Genomic DNA, 15,858 nt, shown 5'->3' on the forward strand with positions numbered 1-15,858 from the left:
AATTCCAAGGCTTGGGTCACACCTGAATATACTGCCCATCCCGAATTGCCGTCAAGCTGAGCTGCCTCCTTGAACCGTTGCAATCCAATGTGTAGATACAATGGACACAATGTGGGTGGAAGAGGGTTTCAGCCCAGTGACTGTGAAGGAACAGCGATATAGTTCCAAGCCACGATGCTGAGTGGCTTGCAGAGGAACTTTGTTCCTATGTATCTACTACCCATCTTGCTAGTAGTGATTGTGAGTTTGCTGCAGTGCATCTTGTAGATGGTACACATATCACTGACAGTGGCAGCAATGAATTAATATTCAAGTTGGTGGATGGGATGCCAATCAAGCGGGCTGCTTTGTTCTGGAAGACGTTGAGCTTAGAGTATTGTTGAAGCTGCACTCGTCCAGGCACGTGGAGGGTATTCCCTTTCACAATTGACTTGTGCCTTATAGATGGAGAACAGGCTTTGGGATGTCGGGGGGGGGGGTTACTCGCCACAGAACTTCCCGACAATGACGTGCTATTGTAGCCACAGCATATGGCTAGTCCAGTTTGTTTCTGGTGATGGCAAATGGCCCATGACTTGATTCTTGCAGAAAGCTTTTTTTTTTGCACGGGAAATAAATAGTCACTAAGATCATTTAAAAACAAACATGAATCTCTGGTTGGCTATGATGGGGACAGACATGCAAATCCAAACTCTCAATAGATCAGGCTAATCATCTCCAGGTTGAGGTGTATAATCCATACGGAAATGTCACCCCACATGCTTTCCAGTAGCTACTACCCACCGTCATACAGACAGTATAGACTTTCTCCCCACTGCTAATTAAAATGCAGACGCTACACATGCTCAAAGAGACATCACAGTAATCTTCAAGATTAAGCAAGACTATCTGCCATTTTAACTCCATTCCTATTTTGCTTCTTTCAGCTCAAAGTTTCCTCAGTCTCCACTATCCAGCTGCTACTCTGCGACGAACATAACCCAAGCTCCCGTGCACCAACAGTCTACAAGAGTCTACAAGAGTCCGCAGAACGGAGTTCTGCCCCTCTTTCACAGCACCACAATTTCTCAAGGCGCACACAATTTGTGGAAAGTGGCTATCAGAATTCAATCGAGTTCTAAAGCACAAAGCTGCAGGTATCGTTTCAACATGTTGAGAACTTTGCTCGATTTATATCCAGTGAACCCAACAAAGTGCGAACCATGGGTTAAATGTACGAGGCTGAGGAAGTCCTCTTTGCATCCCTTAAACTTGCAGCTTCCCTTCTGATAAATCACCCAATTTATAGAAGCTCAGATGACAAGTGTTGGCGGCTAATATGACTTTACAAAAAAAATCTTCTGCTCAAAACATACGCGTTCAAAACTGTAAGAAATGTCCACTCAATACTACCCATGGGAAACTAGAAGTGGTGAATTCAGACCAGAGTAATTTTGGAAAACTAGATCCATCTCAGAATCCTTGCCCCATTCCATTAGTTTGTATCTTACTGTTACTTCTCTACACAGAATGACATGAAGTACATACCAATTTCACTGAGTACATATTCCTGACCATTGTAGGAGAGTCTGCTGCTCGAGATGACAGGCGGAGAAAGGCCTTTCATCTTGGCCAAATTCTGCAACAGCTGGGATGGCTTGAGTTGGTCTCGCCACGCGTTTACTCCAGAACTGTTGAAATAAGCTCATTAAGTTAGTCACGTCCAAATCAACTACACAGAAAAAAAATCTAATTAAGGATGAGAGGTCATGTCAAAACCTCTCAAACCACTTTGCACAATGAAATTATTATTTTTGAACAGTAGGCCAACAAGGAAGTTGAAATGTTAAAAATGACAGCCTGTAGTCAGTTAACTAGATGTTGGCATGGAGAAATTCCACCAAAATGCTTGTTCACAGTCATATGCTGGAAATAACACAGGCAAGGCACAGTGGCAAGTACGGCTGCCTCACAGCACCAGGGACCCAGGTTCAATTCCCAGCTTGGGTCACTGCGTGGAGTTTGCACATTCTCCCTCTGTCTGCGTGGGTTTCCTCTGGGTGCTCTGGTTTCCTCCCGCAACCCAAAGATGTGCGGGTTAGGTGGATTGGCCATTGCCCCTTAGTGTCAGGGAGACTAGCTAGGGTAAATGCATGGGGTTATGGGGATAGGGCCTAGGTGGGATTGTGGTCAGTGCAGACTCGATGGGCCGAATGGCCTCCTCCTGCACTGTAAGGATTCTATAAGGGAATAACTGGTATTTCACATACATTCCTATACTCATGAGTTTAGCCAACAGAAGGCATTTAGCTGAACCCAGAGAGCTGCTTGGACTCACATTTCGGGAATGGGAGTGAACAGATAAGAATGCTAAAAAGAGATAATTACAGAGATTGCATTTCATTTGTTATGTGTGTACTTACAGACAGAATGACTGAGGTAATCCAGAACAAGCTCCAAAACGAGAGAGAAGTCGGTTTTCCAGATCGATAACCGTCTCTCCCACCTTTTCATCACGGGTCAACAAATCAAAATCATAAAGTGAGATTTTGAGATCTTTCTCGGTTGGTAAATTGCAACTAAGTTCAAACATTCTGAGGGGAAAAAAAGGATAAAATTAGTTGTTCATTTTCCAGAAATGTTGTTCATTCTCTCTCTCCCCCCAACCCCGGGAGCAAGAATTTGCAATTTCTAGCCAAAATATTACCATACTTCATCATATCATGGTCAGTTTGTTTATCCAGTGATTAGTTGAGTAGGAAGATGGCAGCTCTGGTGTCTGGTCTGGGACAAGTTGGCTGATCCCAGCTGGACTGATGGGAAAACTACAATTGACCTTAACACTTGGGCTAGGGAACTGTTAACTATTCCCTCTCCTGATTATCAGTAAATTCCATTGCTACCACACATTTTTACACAACATTCTCTTTCCTTATAACCCCCCCCTCCCCCCACCATAATCACAGTGCATTTGATTCCCCTGCATTATCTGGAACTTGGTTTCAGTTTGAACCCAAACTCCTTGTTTGACTGTCATACCTAACCTTGCCACAATTGCTTAGAGCCTTGGTGAAACGGCAGCTGGAGTATTGTATGCAGTTTTGGTTTCCTTATCTAAGGAAGGATATACTTGCCATAAAAAGGGTGTGCACGAGGTTCACCAGACTGATCCCTGGGACGGTAGCATCGTCTTTTGAGAAGAGATTGAGGAAATTGGACCTGTATTTTCTCCAGTTTCGAAGATTGAGAGGTGATCTCATTGAAACTTACAAAATTCTTACAGGCCTCAACAGGGTGATGATGTAAATGGGATGTTTCCCCTGGCTGGCAAGTCCAGAACCTGAGCCTCAGGGTAAGAGGCAAGCCATGCAAGACTGATGGGGAGGAATTTCTTCACTGTGGGGTAGAAAATTCCAAGGATTTCACCATCACCCGAGGGCTGCGGAGGCTGAATTATTGAGTATATTCAAGATAGAAATTGATACACTTACAGATACTCATATCAAGGGATATGGATATAGCGCTACTAACGTAGTTGATCAGCCACCTTCTAACTAAATGGTGGAGCAGGCTCGATGGGTTGTTTGGTCTACTCCTGTTCCACTATGGCTAACCTTAATGCACTGCTTCAGATGTGTTAGAGGACTAAACTATGAAGTTGGGGGACCTGGGGTACTTTAGACAACTTAATAGAAGCTCAAAGAATATGAAATACTCAGGTGGGGTTTGCACAGCACTGCACCCAGAATCAGAATTTACCTTGCTATCTTGGTGCGTTCACATGGCGTAATCTGGTTAGAGGACAGCAACTGACTTGTGCTCCAATTCATAATTCGAGTTAAACATTCAGTTACCAAGTGCTGAGTCTACCAGATCTTCCAATCTTGCTTTTAACAATCAAGGGGATCGTCTTGGAACAAGAGTGCTACTATTGTGCTGGGGGGAGTTATCCCAATGTCCTTCCAATATTGATCCCTCGGTCAACTTCACAAAAAACAAATTCTAGTCATCACATTGGTGCGTTTGGGAGTTTACGGTGTGCAAGTTGCTGTACTACTTACATCTCAACAGTGATTATGCTTTAATAAAACCTCATTGCTGGATTTTTCAAAAAGCTTCACAGCCAATCATGAAAAAAAGTGTTAAATAAATAACTGCAATCTCCAAAAATGTGCAGGCTAGGTGGATTGACAGTGCTAAATTGCCCCTTAGTGCCCCAAGATGTATAGGTTAGGGGGGTTAATGGGATAAATACTGGGGTTACAGGGAACAGGTCTGGGTGGGATTGCCCCTTAGTGTCAGGGGAATTATGTGGGGTTACAAGGATAGGACCTGGGTGGGACTGTGGTCAGTGCAGACTCTATGGGCCAAATGGCCTCCTTGTGCACTCTAGGGATTCTAGAATCTGCTCCTAAAGAACGATTCCATTATTTTACCCATCAATGCAAGATTAATACTCATTCCTGGGGTTCAACATTAAATTTACATTTCACATTAGCTTGTTTGAAAGCTTAGCATTAGATCGATTTATTTACAATGCCTGGAATGGGAGTAGCTGTAAACACTCGAGGATATGCCAAGGAGCTGAAAGCACTGTATAACTGCAAATTGTTTCTATCAGAATTTCATAAATTAACTTTTCTCTCCCAGTAGTTTTGGATTAAAAACCATCTAACCCAAGAATCTGACTCTCTTATTGATGGGAAATTCCATCAGTATATTTGTTTGATCTCTATTCGTGCAAAGTCTTCCCAGTGACTACAGAGGAACAATTTACTTGCCGCATTGTTTAGGTTTTCCTAGTTTGTCCTCAATTTTACCGCAATTAGTATTCCCGACTCTTCCTGCACATGAATATACTGTTACAGTGAAGAGTTGTGTGTATAGCCATTTCCCTATTTATCACTATAGAATCCCTACAGTGCAGGAGGCCGCCATTTGGCCCATCGAGCCTGCACTGACAACAATCCCACCCCATCTCCATAACCAAGGACTGTGGTAAGAAACCGGAGCACCCGGGGGGAAACCCATGCAGACATGGGGAGAATGTCTGTGTGGAGTTTGCACAGTCACCTGAGGCCGGAATTGAACCCGGGTCCCAGACGGCGTCAGGCAGCAGTGCTAACCACTGTGCTGCCATCCCCAGCAATTTTCTGAAGGTTCTTCTGTTCATTACTGAACTGCTTCACATTTCTTCCTGCATCTTTGCAGGATTCATTTCTTTTATTTAATTTTGTATCATGAACTTTGGATCATTTAGCATGTACTTGAAGGTCCAGGGATATTCTGTACTACAAGGACAGTGCAAATTCCAATTCAGTTTTCAACTTCCAGCAGTTGAATACTCTTATAATTTGCTGATGAGACTGGCAGGGTGACCAAAACCCATGACACACACTCCAGATGGGAGCTGATGCCGTTGGGAGATGTGGAGGTTTTGGGTGTGTGTGTGTGTGTGTGTGTGTGTGTGTGTGTGTGTGTGTGTGTGTGTGTGGGCGGACGGAAAATAATTGATGAAGAAAAGACAAAGGCCAGAATTCTACCATCCTGCTCGGGACAGGAATCGGAGCGGTGAGGGGTGGACCAAGAAAAGGTTCATTGACCTCGGGCAGGATTTCACAGTTTTGGGATGAGTGAGGCCATAAAATCCCAACCAAATTGCTTCATTTAAAATTGAACGGTTACAACAGCGGAGAAGAAAGAGCAGAGAATATGAAAAAATTCCCCCGTCATGGAAATAGTTAAGTTAATCATCCAGTTTCTCTTGTACAGAGTAAAATTTTAACCCCCGATCAAACCATTGCTCTTTTAGCCCAATATAACCTCACTCTTACAAGCTAAGAAAGAAAATGTCAACATACCTGCCAAACACTGGGTTCAGGGTGTTAGGAATGTAGTGGTCTCGGTCTTCTATTGATTTTTTACCCAATGTGATCTTCACATATGGGTCACACTAAGATTAAAAGGGAAAAAAAAACTTCAGGAAAAATACACTCACTTAAAATGTAGCAAAGCAATTTCAGAGTCCATACACAACCTTATCTTAATTCTGCCGTGTGCTTTTGTGTGTATACTTCAGAGATTTTGGGTTGAATTTAACACCACCCCCCCCACCCCCAACAGAGGTAGGGTCTTTTTTATTGACTGGGGAGGGTACAGGGAAGGAACCTCGCTAACAATTGTAATCAAGTACAAGGCAGGAAGGGTGGAGGGCAGCGTTGTCATCCAGAGGCCAATTGAGGCCCTTAATTAGCCACTTAAAGGCCTTGTCTAGCCATTGCTGGTACTCAACTATCAGCAGTTTGGGTTGGGGGGGGGGGGGGGGGGGGGGGGTTCGGAGAGAAGCAGCAGTTGGATTTGGCATCTGGCAAAACTGCCTGCACGCTGTTGGTTTTGGTAAGGGAGTGGGGGTGGGGGCTTAGGCACTTTGTTCCTGATTGGGGGAACCAACATTGTTTCCGATTCCCTTCCCCTGCAACTCTCCTCCCTTCAAACCCCTATCCTGCCTCCACACACCTCATCTGAAGATCCAACAGCAATCCAGATAGATCGAGCAGTCGCTGCAGCATCTGGTGACTGTGCCAGTACTGGAACGCTGCTGGCATCAGTTTGGCCAGCAGCTCTCTGGGGGTGGGTGGACTCCACCCCACTGGGATTGATCCCAAGGGTTTAAGTGCCTGATTCCCTGGTAATTGTGCTGGGTCTCAAGAGAGAGAGGGGAGAGGAGATCGAGATACCAGCACATATTTAATTCCACCCACTATGGTGAAGAAACTCAGTTAAATCTGCAATTTGTGACTTGCTGATCAAAACTCCCCATTTGGGTTTCCCTTCAAAGTCAGAAATGGGCTAAAAATACAATCTGCATTTTTCAAATTCTTCTCTCAATAAAAAAAAAGAGTTTTATAATTAGTCAGCTGTTGTGCGTGCCTATGGCCCATAAAAATCTCTGCGCTATCGTGATTAAATTGTTATTGAACAAAATCATTGCTCCAACATTAGGCCACACACCATCCTGAATTGCATTGTCATTCCTTCATCTGGGGTATATCTGAAATCTGGAACACGCTCCTTAACCGCACTCTGGGTGTATCTGTCACAGATGACATGCAACGGATGCACAACGAATGGGGATCTTGCCAGCAACACATTTCCCATGGAATATTGTTTTTTATAAAGCTAGGAAATCACGCCAATGGCTTCAGCTGGTCCAGTGAATTTAACTAGTCATCCAGATTCTGCTGGGTCCGAGTGTTATGTAAGTTAACTCTAAACAGTCTTGGGTTTGGGAAGAGAAAGTCAGATTTATTTCTATTGCTGTACTCTAACAATGGGAGGAGCTGAAAATGGGCTAGAATTAAGAAAAATTAAATGACATTTACAAAACTAATTAGGGTCGAAGGGAGGAAACTTGGGACTTCTGGACACCATTTGTAGAATCCCGACAGTACAGGAGGACATTCGGCCCATCGATACACAATCCCACCCAGGCCCCATTCCCACATATAAACCCTGCCAATCCCCATGACACTGGGTCAATTTAGCATGGCCAATCAGCCTAACCCGCACATCTTAGGACTGTGGGAGCACCCGGAGGAAAGCCACGCAGTCACGGGGAGAATGTGCAAACTCCACACAGACAGTGACTAGAGGCCGGAATTGAACCCGGGTCCCTGGTGCTGTGGGGCAGTGGTGCTAACCACTGTGCCACCATGCTGCCCATTCATTTTGGGCTACCCTTTACTGCAGATTTTAAGATTGGAATATTGTGGCACCAGTTATGACTGCTCAACTTTACAAGATGTATTAAATGGTATCTTTAACTTGGGTAAAACACAAAGCCCACCATGCCTTCAAAGGGGCATTGTTCTTCAGACTGATATCCGACTGCCTGCATTCTATACCTGCAGTGCAGGGCTTCTTCATATTCTCCCACTTGATCATTTGGTTAAATAAAGTCACGTCTTCAACATCAGTACACTGTATTTTGAGTCTTTGTATTAGCTTTAGTAGCTATACAAAGCCTGGAGAGGAAGCCCCCGTCCACAATGACATGGTGCCATTCCCCAGTCTTCCCCCCATACCCTTGCACATTACTGCTATTCAAGTAATCACTGAATGTCCTCTTGAATGCCTCAACCACACTTCAAGACAGAGTATTCCAGACCCAAACCACTCCCTATGTGAAAAGTTCTCTCTCAAATCACATCTGGTTTTTTTTGCAAATCACTCAGGATCGAGAAAGAGGGCACAGTTGTAATGAGTGGGAACAGTTTCTCCCCATCTACTCTGTCCAGACCCTCATGATTTTGAGCATCCTTATCAAATCACTTCTTAGTTTCCTTCTCTTCAAGGAGAAGAGACCAAACCTCCCCAATCAATCCTCATAACCATTCTTGTAAACCTCTTCTGCACTCTCTCCAATGCGTTCATGTCCTTACAATAGTGTGGCATCCAGAGCTGTACACAATATTCCAGCTGAGGTCTAACTAGTGTCCTATACAAGTTCAGCATTACCTCCTTGCTCTTGTACTCTATGCCCCTACTAATCTCCACATCATGCCTACTAATAAAGTCCAGATACTGCATTTTTTATTAACTGCTCTCTCCACTTGTCCTGCCACCTTCAATGATCTATACACATACACCCAGGTCCCTCTGCACCTGCACACCCTTTATATCATCTCCCTGTTGTTCCTACCAAAATTAATCATCTGCATTGAACTTCATCTGCCACCTAACTGTCCACTCCACCAACTTGTCTATATCCTTTTGAAGCTCTATACTGTCCTCGGTTTACAACGCTTCCAAGATTTGAATTATTCGCAAACTGAAATTGTCCCCTGCACACCAAGATCTAGATCATGAACATACATCAGGAAGAGCAAGGGCCCCAATACCAACCCTGGGGAACTGCACTGTAAACTTTCCTCTAGCCAGAGAGCTATCAATTGACCATTACTTGCTGTTTCCGGTTCCTCCAATTTTGTATCTATGTTGCTACTGTTCTTTTCATTCCATGAACTATAACTTTGTTCACAAGTCTGTTGTGTGGCATTGTATTGAATACCGTTTAGAAATCCATATATACCACATCAACGGTGTTACCCTCATCAAACCTCTTATCTCTTCAAAACTCCAGAAAATTAGTTGAACACAATTTTCCCTTTACAAATCCATGCTGGCTCTCCTAATCAATCCACATTTTCCAATGTGGCTATTAAATTGGATCACAAATAATTGTTTCCAGAAGCTTCCCCACCACTGAAGCAGCTGGCATTTTGGCACACAGACTTAGGACTCTCGAGTCAGAGTGAAAGATTTGAGGGAAGAAAACCAGCAACGGGTGCTGCTGCTGTCAGGCTGAAGAAAAGGAAAGGACTGGTTTGGATTAACCACCAGAGTGTTGGTGAGAGCAGAACTCTCGTTTTTGGAGACAAGGATTGGAAAAAGTGCAGCACAGAATTACCCAGAGAGAACCTTGCATTGGGAAACATATTTGATTATACTCAAATGGGTTAAGTGAAGGAACCATTGAAAAGGACACAGGAAGATTCAACTTGGTGATACAGGGAGAATGAATCCAGTTAATAATGGAGAAGCTTTGGACTTCAACTCAAGACTGTATATCTATGGAGAGTGGCATAATGTATAAATGTGGGCCAGAATCTTTCCCATCCTGCTGCAGGGAACAGATTTGGCTGGTTGCCAAATTCTCCGACCTTCCTGCAGTGGGAGCGTGGCACAAACAGCAGGCAAGATTGCACCCATGGTTTTGGGGTAAGTAGTTAAGGGGATATCTTTTCTGTCCTATAATGTATTAGTTACCGATAAGTAATATTTAGTCGATGTTGACAGACTTAAACATGAAAACTTGTCATAGGATTTATTTATTTTTATTACATTGGCTACTGGGAAATTCATCACAGAATCCCTCCAGTGCAGAAAGAGGCCATTCGGCCCATCAAGTCTTCACCGGCCACAATCCCACTCAGGCCCAATCCCAGTAACCCCTAATATTTACCCTGCTAATCCCCCTGACAATTTACCATGGCCAATCAATCTAACTCACACATCTTTGGACTGTGGGAGGAAACTGGAACACCCAGAGGAAACCCATGCAGACATGGGCAGAACATGCAAACTCCACCCAGATAGTACCCCAAGGCCGAAATTGAACCTGGGTCCCTGGTGCTGAGAGGCAGCAGTGCTAACTACTTTGCCTCCCGATTCTCAATGCAGTTCAAGATACCTTGGAGAAAAGTAGAATTGTTGGTATATTAAGAAGTTGTTGGTAGGTGGGGACTTGACTTCTAACCTAACAGTCATGCAGGCCAGAACTTGATCCATGTTGAGCTAATCTCTCAGTCAAGGCAGCAATAAGGGAACAAGTGGCCATAGCATCTTCAGGGAGAAGACGTAAATGCCACGCAGACAGTGACCCAAGCCTGGAATCCAGGTCCCTGGCGCTGTGGGGCAGCAGTACAAATCACTGTGCCACCCATGCTGCTTTAAAAATTATCACTGTCCCATACCTTGATTCTGAAAATTCCACTTGGTAAACTAGATCATTCTTTCAGGAAACGCAGTACCAGAAATTGGAGTCATATTATTTAGTTAATCTTGCCCGACATCCCCCATGTCCCTTCCCAATTGAAAAACCACTCCCTTAGTATCAGAATCCCTACAGTACAGAAGGCGGCCATTTGGCCCATCGTGGCTACACTGACGATAGTGCCGGAAACACAGCAGAGCAAACGATGTCTACAAGTGTAGTTGGTGATTAATAGCCCAAATACATTTGGAAATGGGGTGCCTGGGGGAGCTGTTGTGAAGAGATGTGGAAACGTTACATGGTGTAACCATCAAATAACCAGAGTTGCAGCCATGAGTCAATACACACGCTCAGTGCATGCAATGCTGGGTCTTTGAGGACAGCACAAGCACACAGCAGGATTCAGTGAGGAATCACCAAAGTCCCAATATTTTCATCCAATGCTTTATCCAAATTCTATGATTGTTCTTTCTTCAATGTCTCCCCACCACATACCAGAGAACTGGCTTACTTTCGGGATGGCTTGCTTTGGAATTGGTTTTTCATTAAGGATAGCAAACCAAGCTGTCTTGTGAAATGAGGCATTGTTGCAGGAAAAAACCCAAACCATATTACAGTGCAGCTGTTGCAGTGTGTGTGAAAACAAAATGCACTGAATGGAGCTGCTGTTCAATACTGGAACCACCTTTCCCACAACACAGTGTACATCGACCAGGAAGGTGTTTCGGTTCAATCCTTTATGGGCAACGTTGGCTGATCATAATGAACTGATGGGAAATACATTCAATGGGTCACTACTTCCTATGATGATGGGGGAGTGATGCACTACTCAAACACGAGGCCTGAAGCTCAGTAAATGAAAGGCTTTTATTTACTGTAATGAAGCTGCCAGAACTTATATACACTATCCCAGACTGAAGGGGTCCCGGCCAGAGCAGGGACTCTTATACCTCTCCCAGGAGGCGGAGCCCGACTGGGATGTGCCACAACACTACAGTACAAAGGTGTAACAACCCCACCCTAACCCTAACAGCAACAATAGCACAACCCAACAGTAACATATGTACATCCTTGTAGTACTGGCCAGCCCCTGGCTCAGTACTATCCAGTGGGAACCAACGATGGTTCACCACAGGGAGAAGGGGGAGGTGCAGGCAGGCAGAAGTCGGACAAGAATACCATTATGGTTCCTGCTCCTGATTATTGTCCCATTTCTGGCTATATGTCAGTGCGAGGACAGAACGAGACTCAGTCAACACACTGTTCAAAAAAAGTATTTATGACTATATACTAACACAAGTCAGCCCTCTTCAGGATAGAAAATAAACTTCAAGGGTCAACGTTTACCATTACAATCTATTAAACAGCAATCACATGCAAGTTATGACAAAATTAGGGCACAAACAAATTTAGATGTTCTGTTAAACCCTCTAAATCAGTAAGAGTGCTAATCACGAGGAAAAATGCAACGATCTCCCATTGGCCCGGGGTACCCAATTCACAATCCCACACTCCATCATCACGCTTCCCGCGCAAAAAACGGATAAGAAAAACAGCTGTTCTGACAAAAAAAAACTTTAATTTAGATTTTCTAGCCAAGACTCTGGCAGGAAGCTGAAAGTGGAGAGGAGAGGTGTACAAAGGAGATTCTGGAGGAGAGAACAGGACAGCCATGTTTCCCTCTGAAACCTACAGTAGGCCTCTGCTAACAATTGGATCCTTGTTTTAAAACCAGGAGACTCCGTACACTTGTTAAATAATGTGTCAGATTCAAGTTTCTTACCTTGCCATTGTTATCTTTTGGTTGCAAGTCAATGGCTCGAATAATGTAAATTCGCACGAAACATTCCTGAATTCCACTATCTGGCAGTTCAGCAAACTGACGTGGAGGAGTTTTAATACTTGGATCATCACTTAAAGGATAGATTTTGAAGGAACCCTACAATTGAAATAAAAACAAGTTAACTCAAGCGCACAGGGCAGGGAAATACATTAAAATAAATGCAGAATAATTGCAGCATTTCTCTTTTAAAAAATGAAATGGAAAACAAAAACGTGAACAGTCTTGTTCGCATAAACCACCTTCGACTTTTGAGTTATTAGGCTGTGGTTGTTCTATACATAATCTGGTATAGACTTGATGGGCCAAATGGTCTCATTTTGTGCTGTAAATCTCTAAAGAGCCACAGATATGCAAGATTAATTGCCCCTCCACCATTTGTCTGAAGCTACTGCTTAGGTTGTGCTCAACCAAATGTCCATTATTAATTTGTACACCTCACCTTGGCACGTTTCTTTAGTTTTAGCTTATTTATTAGTGTCATAAGTAGGCTTACATTAACACTGCAATGAAGTTACAGTGAAAATCCCCTAGTCGCCACATTCCACTGCCTGTTTGGGTACACCGAGGGAGAATTTAGCATGGTCAATGCACCCAACCAGCACATCTTTGGAGTGTGGGAGGAAACCAGAGCACCCAGAGGAAGCCCACAGATGGGGAGAACGTGCAGACTCTGCACAGACAGTGACCCAAGCCGGGAATCGAACCCAGGTTTCTAGTGCAGTGAGGCAGCATTGCTAACCACTGTGCCACCCAAGGATTAGGTGTGATAAAGATCACAAGCCAAGATCAATCCTATTCCTTTGCTCCAGGTTTTGAATGTGCCTTCTCTGCACATGGAGGCGGCCATCCAGCAAGGTCTCACATGCAGAATACCACTGATTTCCCCTCCAGCTCGGAGATAGTCTCAGAGGCTGCATGAACTGTGCTACAAGCACCACCCTTTAAGTGCCAAGATTATGGAGAGAAACAAAAATCAGCATCTCGGATTCTATTGAGGAAGGAGATGAGCCTGTGCATGCATAAAGATGAGGTCCATGTCCTTGTTGTACATTAGTTGCAGACATTTTAACCTCTAGGGAACTCTAAACAGCTTGCGATGAAATTACCAGTCCATGTTGTGGCAAGCTTGGCAGGGAACCCATTTTAAGACTTTTTACCCCTTTTATCAAATCATTGAGATTCCCCTATCCCCACAGACCAGAGACTCGAGCCCAAGTTGAGCACAGGACTGGGAGAATGTGATTCTACTTGCATACTACTCCTTTATTATATGTTATTTTGACTTGCAGAGGTATTTGGTACAAGGCAAATTGGTTTCCTGATAATTTATTTCTGATTTTTCCCCTTTTGAAAGGAAAACAACAGTTTGTTGCCCATTTTGAATTCTTTCAAAAGCAAGTAACCAGAGAACATTTCAGAGTTTCAGTCTCCGGTAGGACAATGAGAGAATTCCAATTAATGTAAAAGCACAAAGTAGACACAACCAGTTTTGGGTAAAAAAAAAAAATTGGACAAACAGTTCACTGAGAAAACAATTACCTTAAATTCACCCACAACTGAAGGGTCTTCATCCTCCTCCGATTTGCCTCTGAATAATTTATAAGTGTGGCAGAAATCAGTCAGGCCTTTGAATTCAGGGACATTCTCCAGTTCTGTGGTGTACACCTGTCAGGAAGGAAGTTGGAGAAGATGACTTGAAGAGAAAGAGAGATACACACAAAAAAAAACTCATCACCAACTAGTCCCACTTCACTTTTTTGCCTGGAAGGCAAAGTCACCTTATCTAGATACAAGCTGGCGTGGGGCTGATTATTGGCAACAGTTAGGGCCAGGTGTAATCTGAAAATATCCAGGCAGTGTCAGTTTAAAATCATCTCTCTTCATTATGTTGACAGCTACATGTCTACAGGCAACGCAAAATGTCAAACTCCCTCAAATTCAAGTGAAGGCAGAAAACAGACCTTTCAGAATCTAACTGGCAGGGACAATAGTCAGCACAGAAGAGTCGAGGTAACAGATACCAATTCTAATTAGAACATTTTAGCGTTGACCTGCTGTATCCCGACTAGGGATTATTTGGTTACGTTACTAGCAAAAGCTTTCAAAGGTTACGGCATGCAAATTAAGATGTCGCTCAGTAAAATAGCCACATTTAAGTCTGCACACAACTATGAATTCCAAGATCCTTTTTTTATTGAAATTATAACCTTGGTCATGCTCTAATTCTACCATCCTGCCAGTGGTAGCATGGTGCTGCCTCAGCGTTACATCTCACCAGCTCAAGCTGCCGAGATGCATCTTTTCGACAATCAAGTCTACTTCTGAAATTGCTCTGACGAAGGGTCATCTAGATTCAAAACCTTTACTCTACTCTCTCTCTAGATGCTGTCAGACCTGCTGAGATTTTCCAGCATTTTTCTCTTTGTTTCAGATTCCAGCATCTGCAGTAGTGTGTGTGTTTATCTACTTCTGATATTGTTGGAATCCCAATTATAACAAAAATCAAAATCAGGAATGTGGGACTTGACATTTGAAATCAAAATACGGGTACTGGAAAATGAAAATAAAAGCTGAATAGGTTGGCAACACTCAACTGGTCAGGCAATGTTTGTAGGGAGTGAAAATTAATGCTTCAGGTCAATGGCATTTCATTTGAACCAAGTCCAATGAGTGTTCACCTACCCAAAAAGTTAACTGTTCTGTCAAACGTTTAGCTCGGCTCAGGGGTCAACCAATACAGCCTTGCAGAGTTTCCTCTATTACAAACATTGCAATTGACTCTCAATCCAGGCAGCTCTACCTGGTGCCAAGATGCCAGCATTGGACTGGGGTGGGCACAGTAAGAAGTACTTCTTACTGGTATTGTGATGACAAGGCACAGAATTGTTACAACACAGGAGGCAGCTATTGAACCTATTGCGTCAGCACAAGTCCCGGGGCCAGATTATTGCCTTTATTCCAAGCTGTAACCTGATGGAGCAGATCACTGATCCTTTAGAGAAACTCCTCCCCTCCCCCAACTTTTCATTAAAGTGATTTCAATGGAAGCTAAATTTTATATGCTTTTAATATACAATATATTTTGGCCGTATGCGCATTTAAGTTTAAACTTCAGACACTTAAAAAAGTGGCATTTGGTGATTTAGGTAAAACACAGCAAACTTTCAGGTCAGAACAAAACTCCATCAGAATAAATAGGTTATCGACACAAAGTGAATCATTCTGTGGAGCTCAAGCTCTTGCGATAAAGTCAAAAAACCTTAAAAACAACTAGATAGATGATAGAGCACTTCAAATGCAGCTTTGCAAATATCAGAAACAGAAAACAGAAGTTCACTGCAAAACTTAGTGATTGGACTGTACACACAAACATTTCTATAGATATTAGGCATCTTTCAGTATCATGATCCTAATCCCGGTAGTTTCCCCTCAATACTCTGGTCACTATTCATTAGGAGGGTATCTAAACCTGGCGGTGCTG

The 15,858-nt window shown here is 43.4% G+C and overlaps 1 protein-coding gene across 1 annotated transcript in view; it reads right to left on the reverse strand.

The window, feature by feature from the left end:
- Positions 1-15,858, reverse strand: part of LOC144500502 (myoferlin-like) — a 228,154-nt gene that overhangs the window by 83,181 nt on the left and 129,115 nt on the right. The window contains exons 42-46 of the mRNA XM_078223532.1: positions 13,917-14,042; positions 12,318-12,473; positions 5,841-5,932; positions 2,403-2,573; positions 1,528-1,670 (exon numbers count right to left, since the gene is read on the reverse strand). Coding sequence (XP_078079658.1) covers positions 1,528-1,670; positions 2,403-2,573; positions 5,841-5,932; positions 12,318-12,473; positions 13,917-14,042 — 688 coding nt within the window. The remainder of the gene's footprint in view (positions 1-1,527; positions 1,671-2,402; positions 2,574-5,840; positions 5,933-12,317; positions 12,474-13,916; positions 14,043-15,858) is intronic.

The sequence above is a fragment of the Mustelus asterias genome, chromosome 11 (genome assembly GCF_964213995.1).
Source record: "Mustelus asterias chromosome 11, sMusAst1.hap1.1, whole genome shotgun sequence".
NCBI lineage: Eukaryota > Metazoa > Chordata > Chondrichthyes > Carcharhiniformes > Triakidae > Mustelus > Mustelus asterias.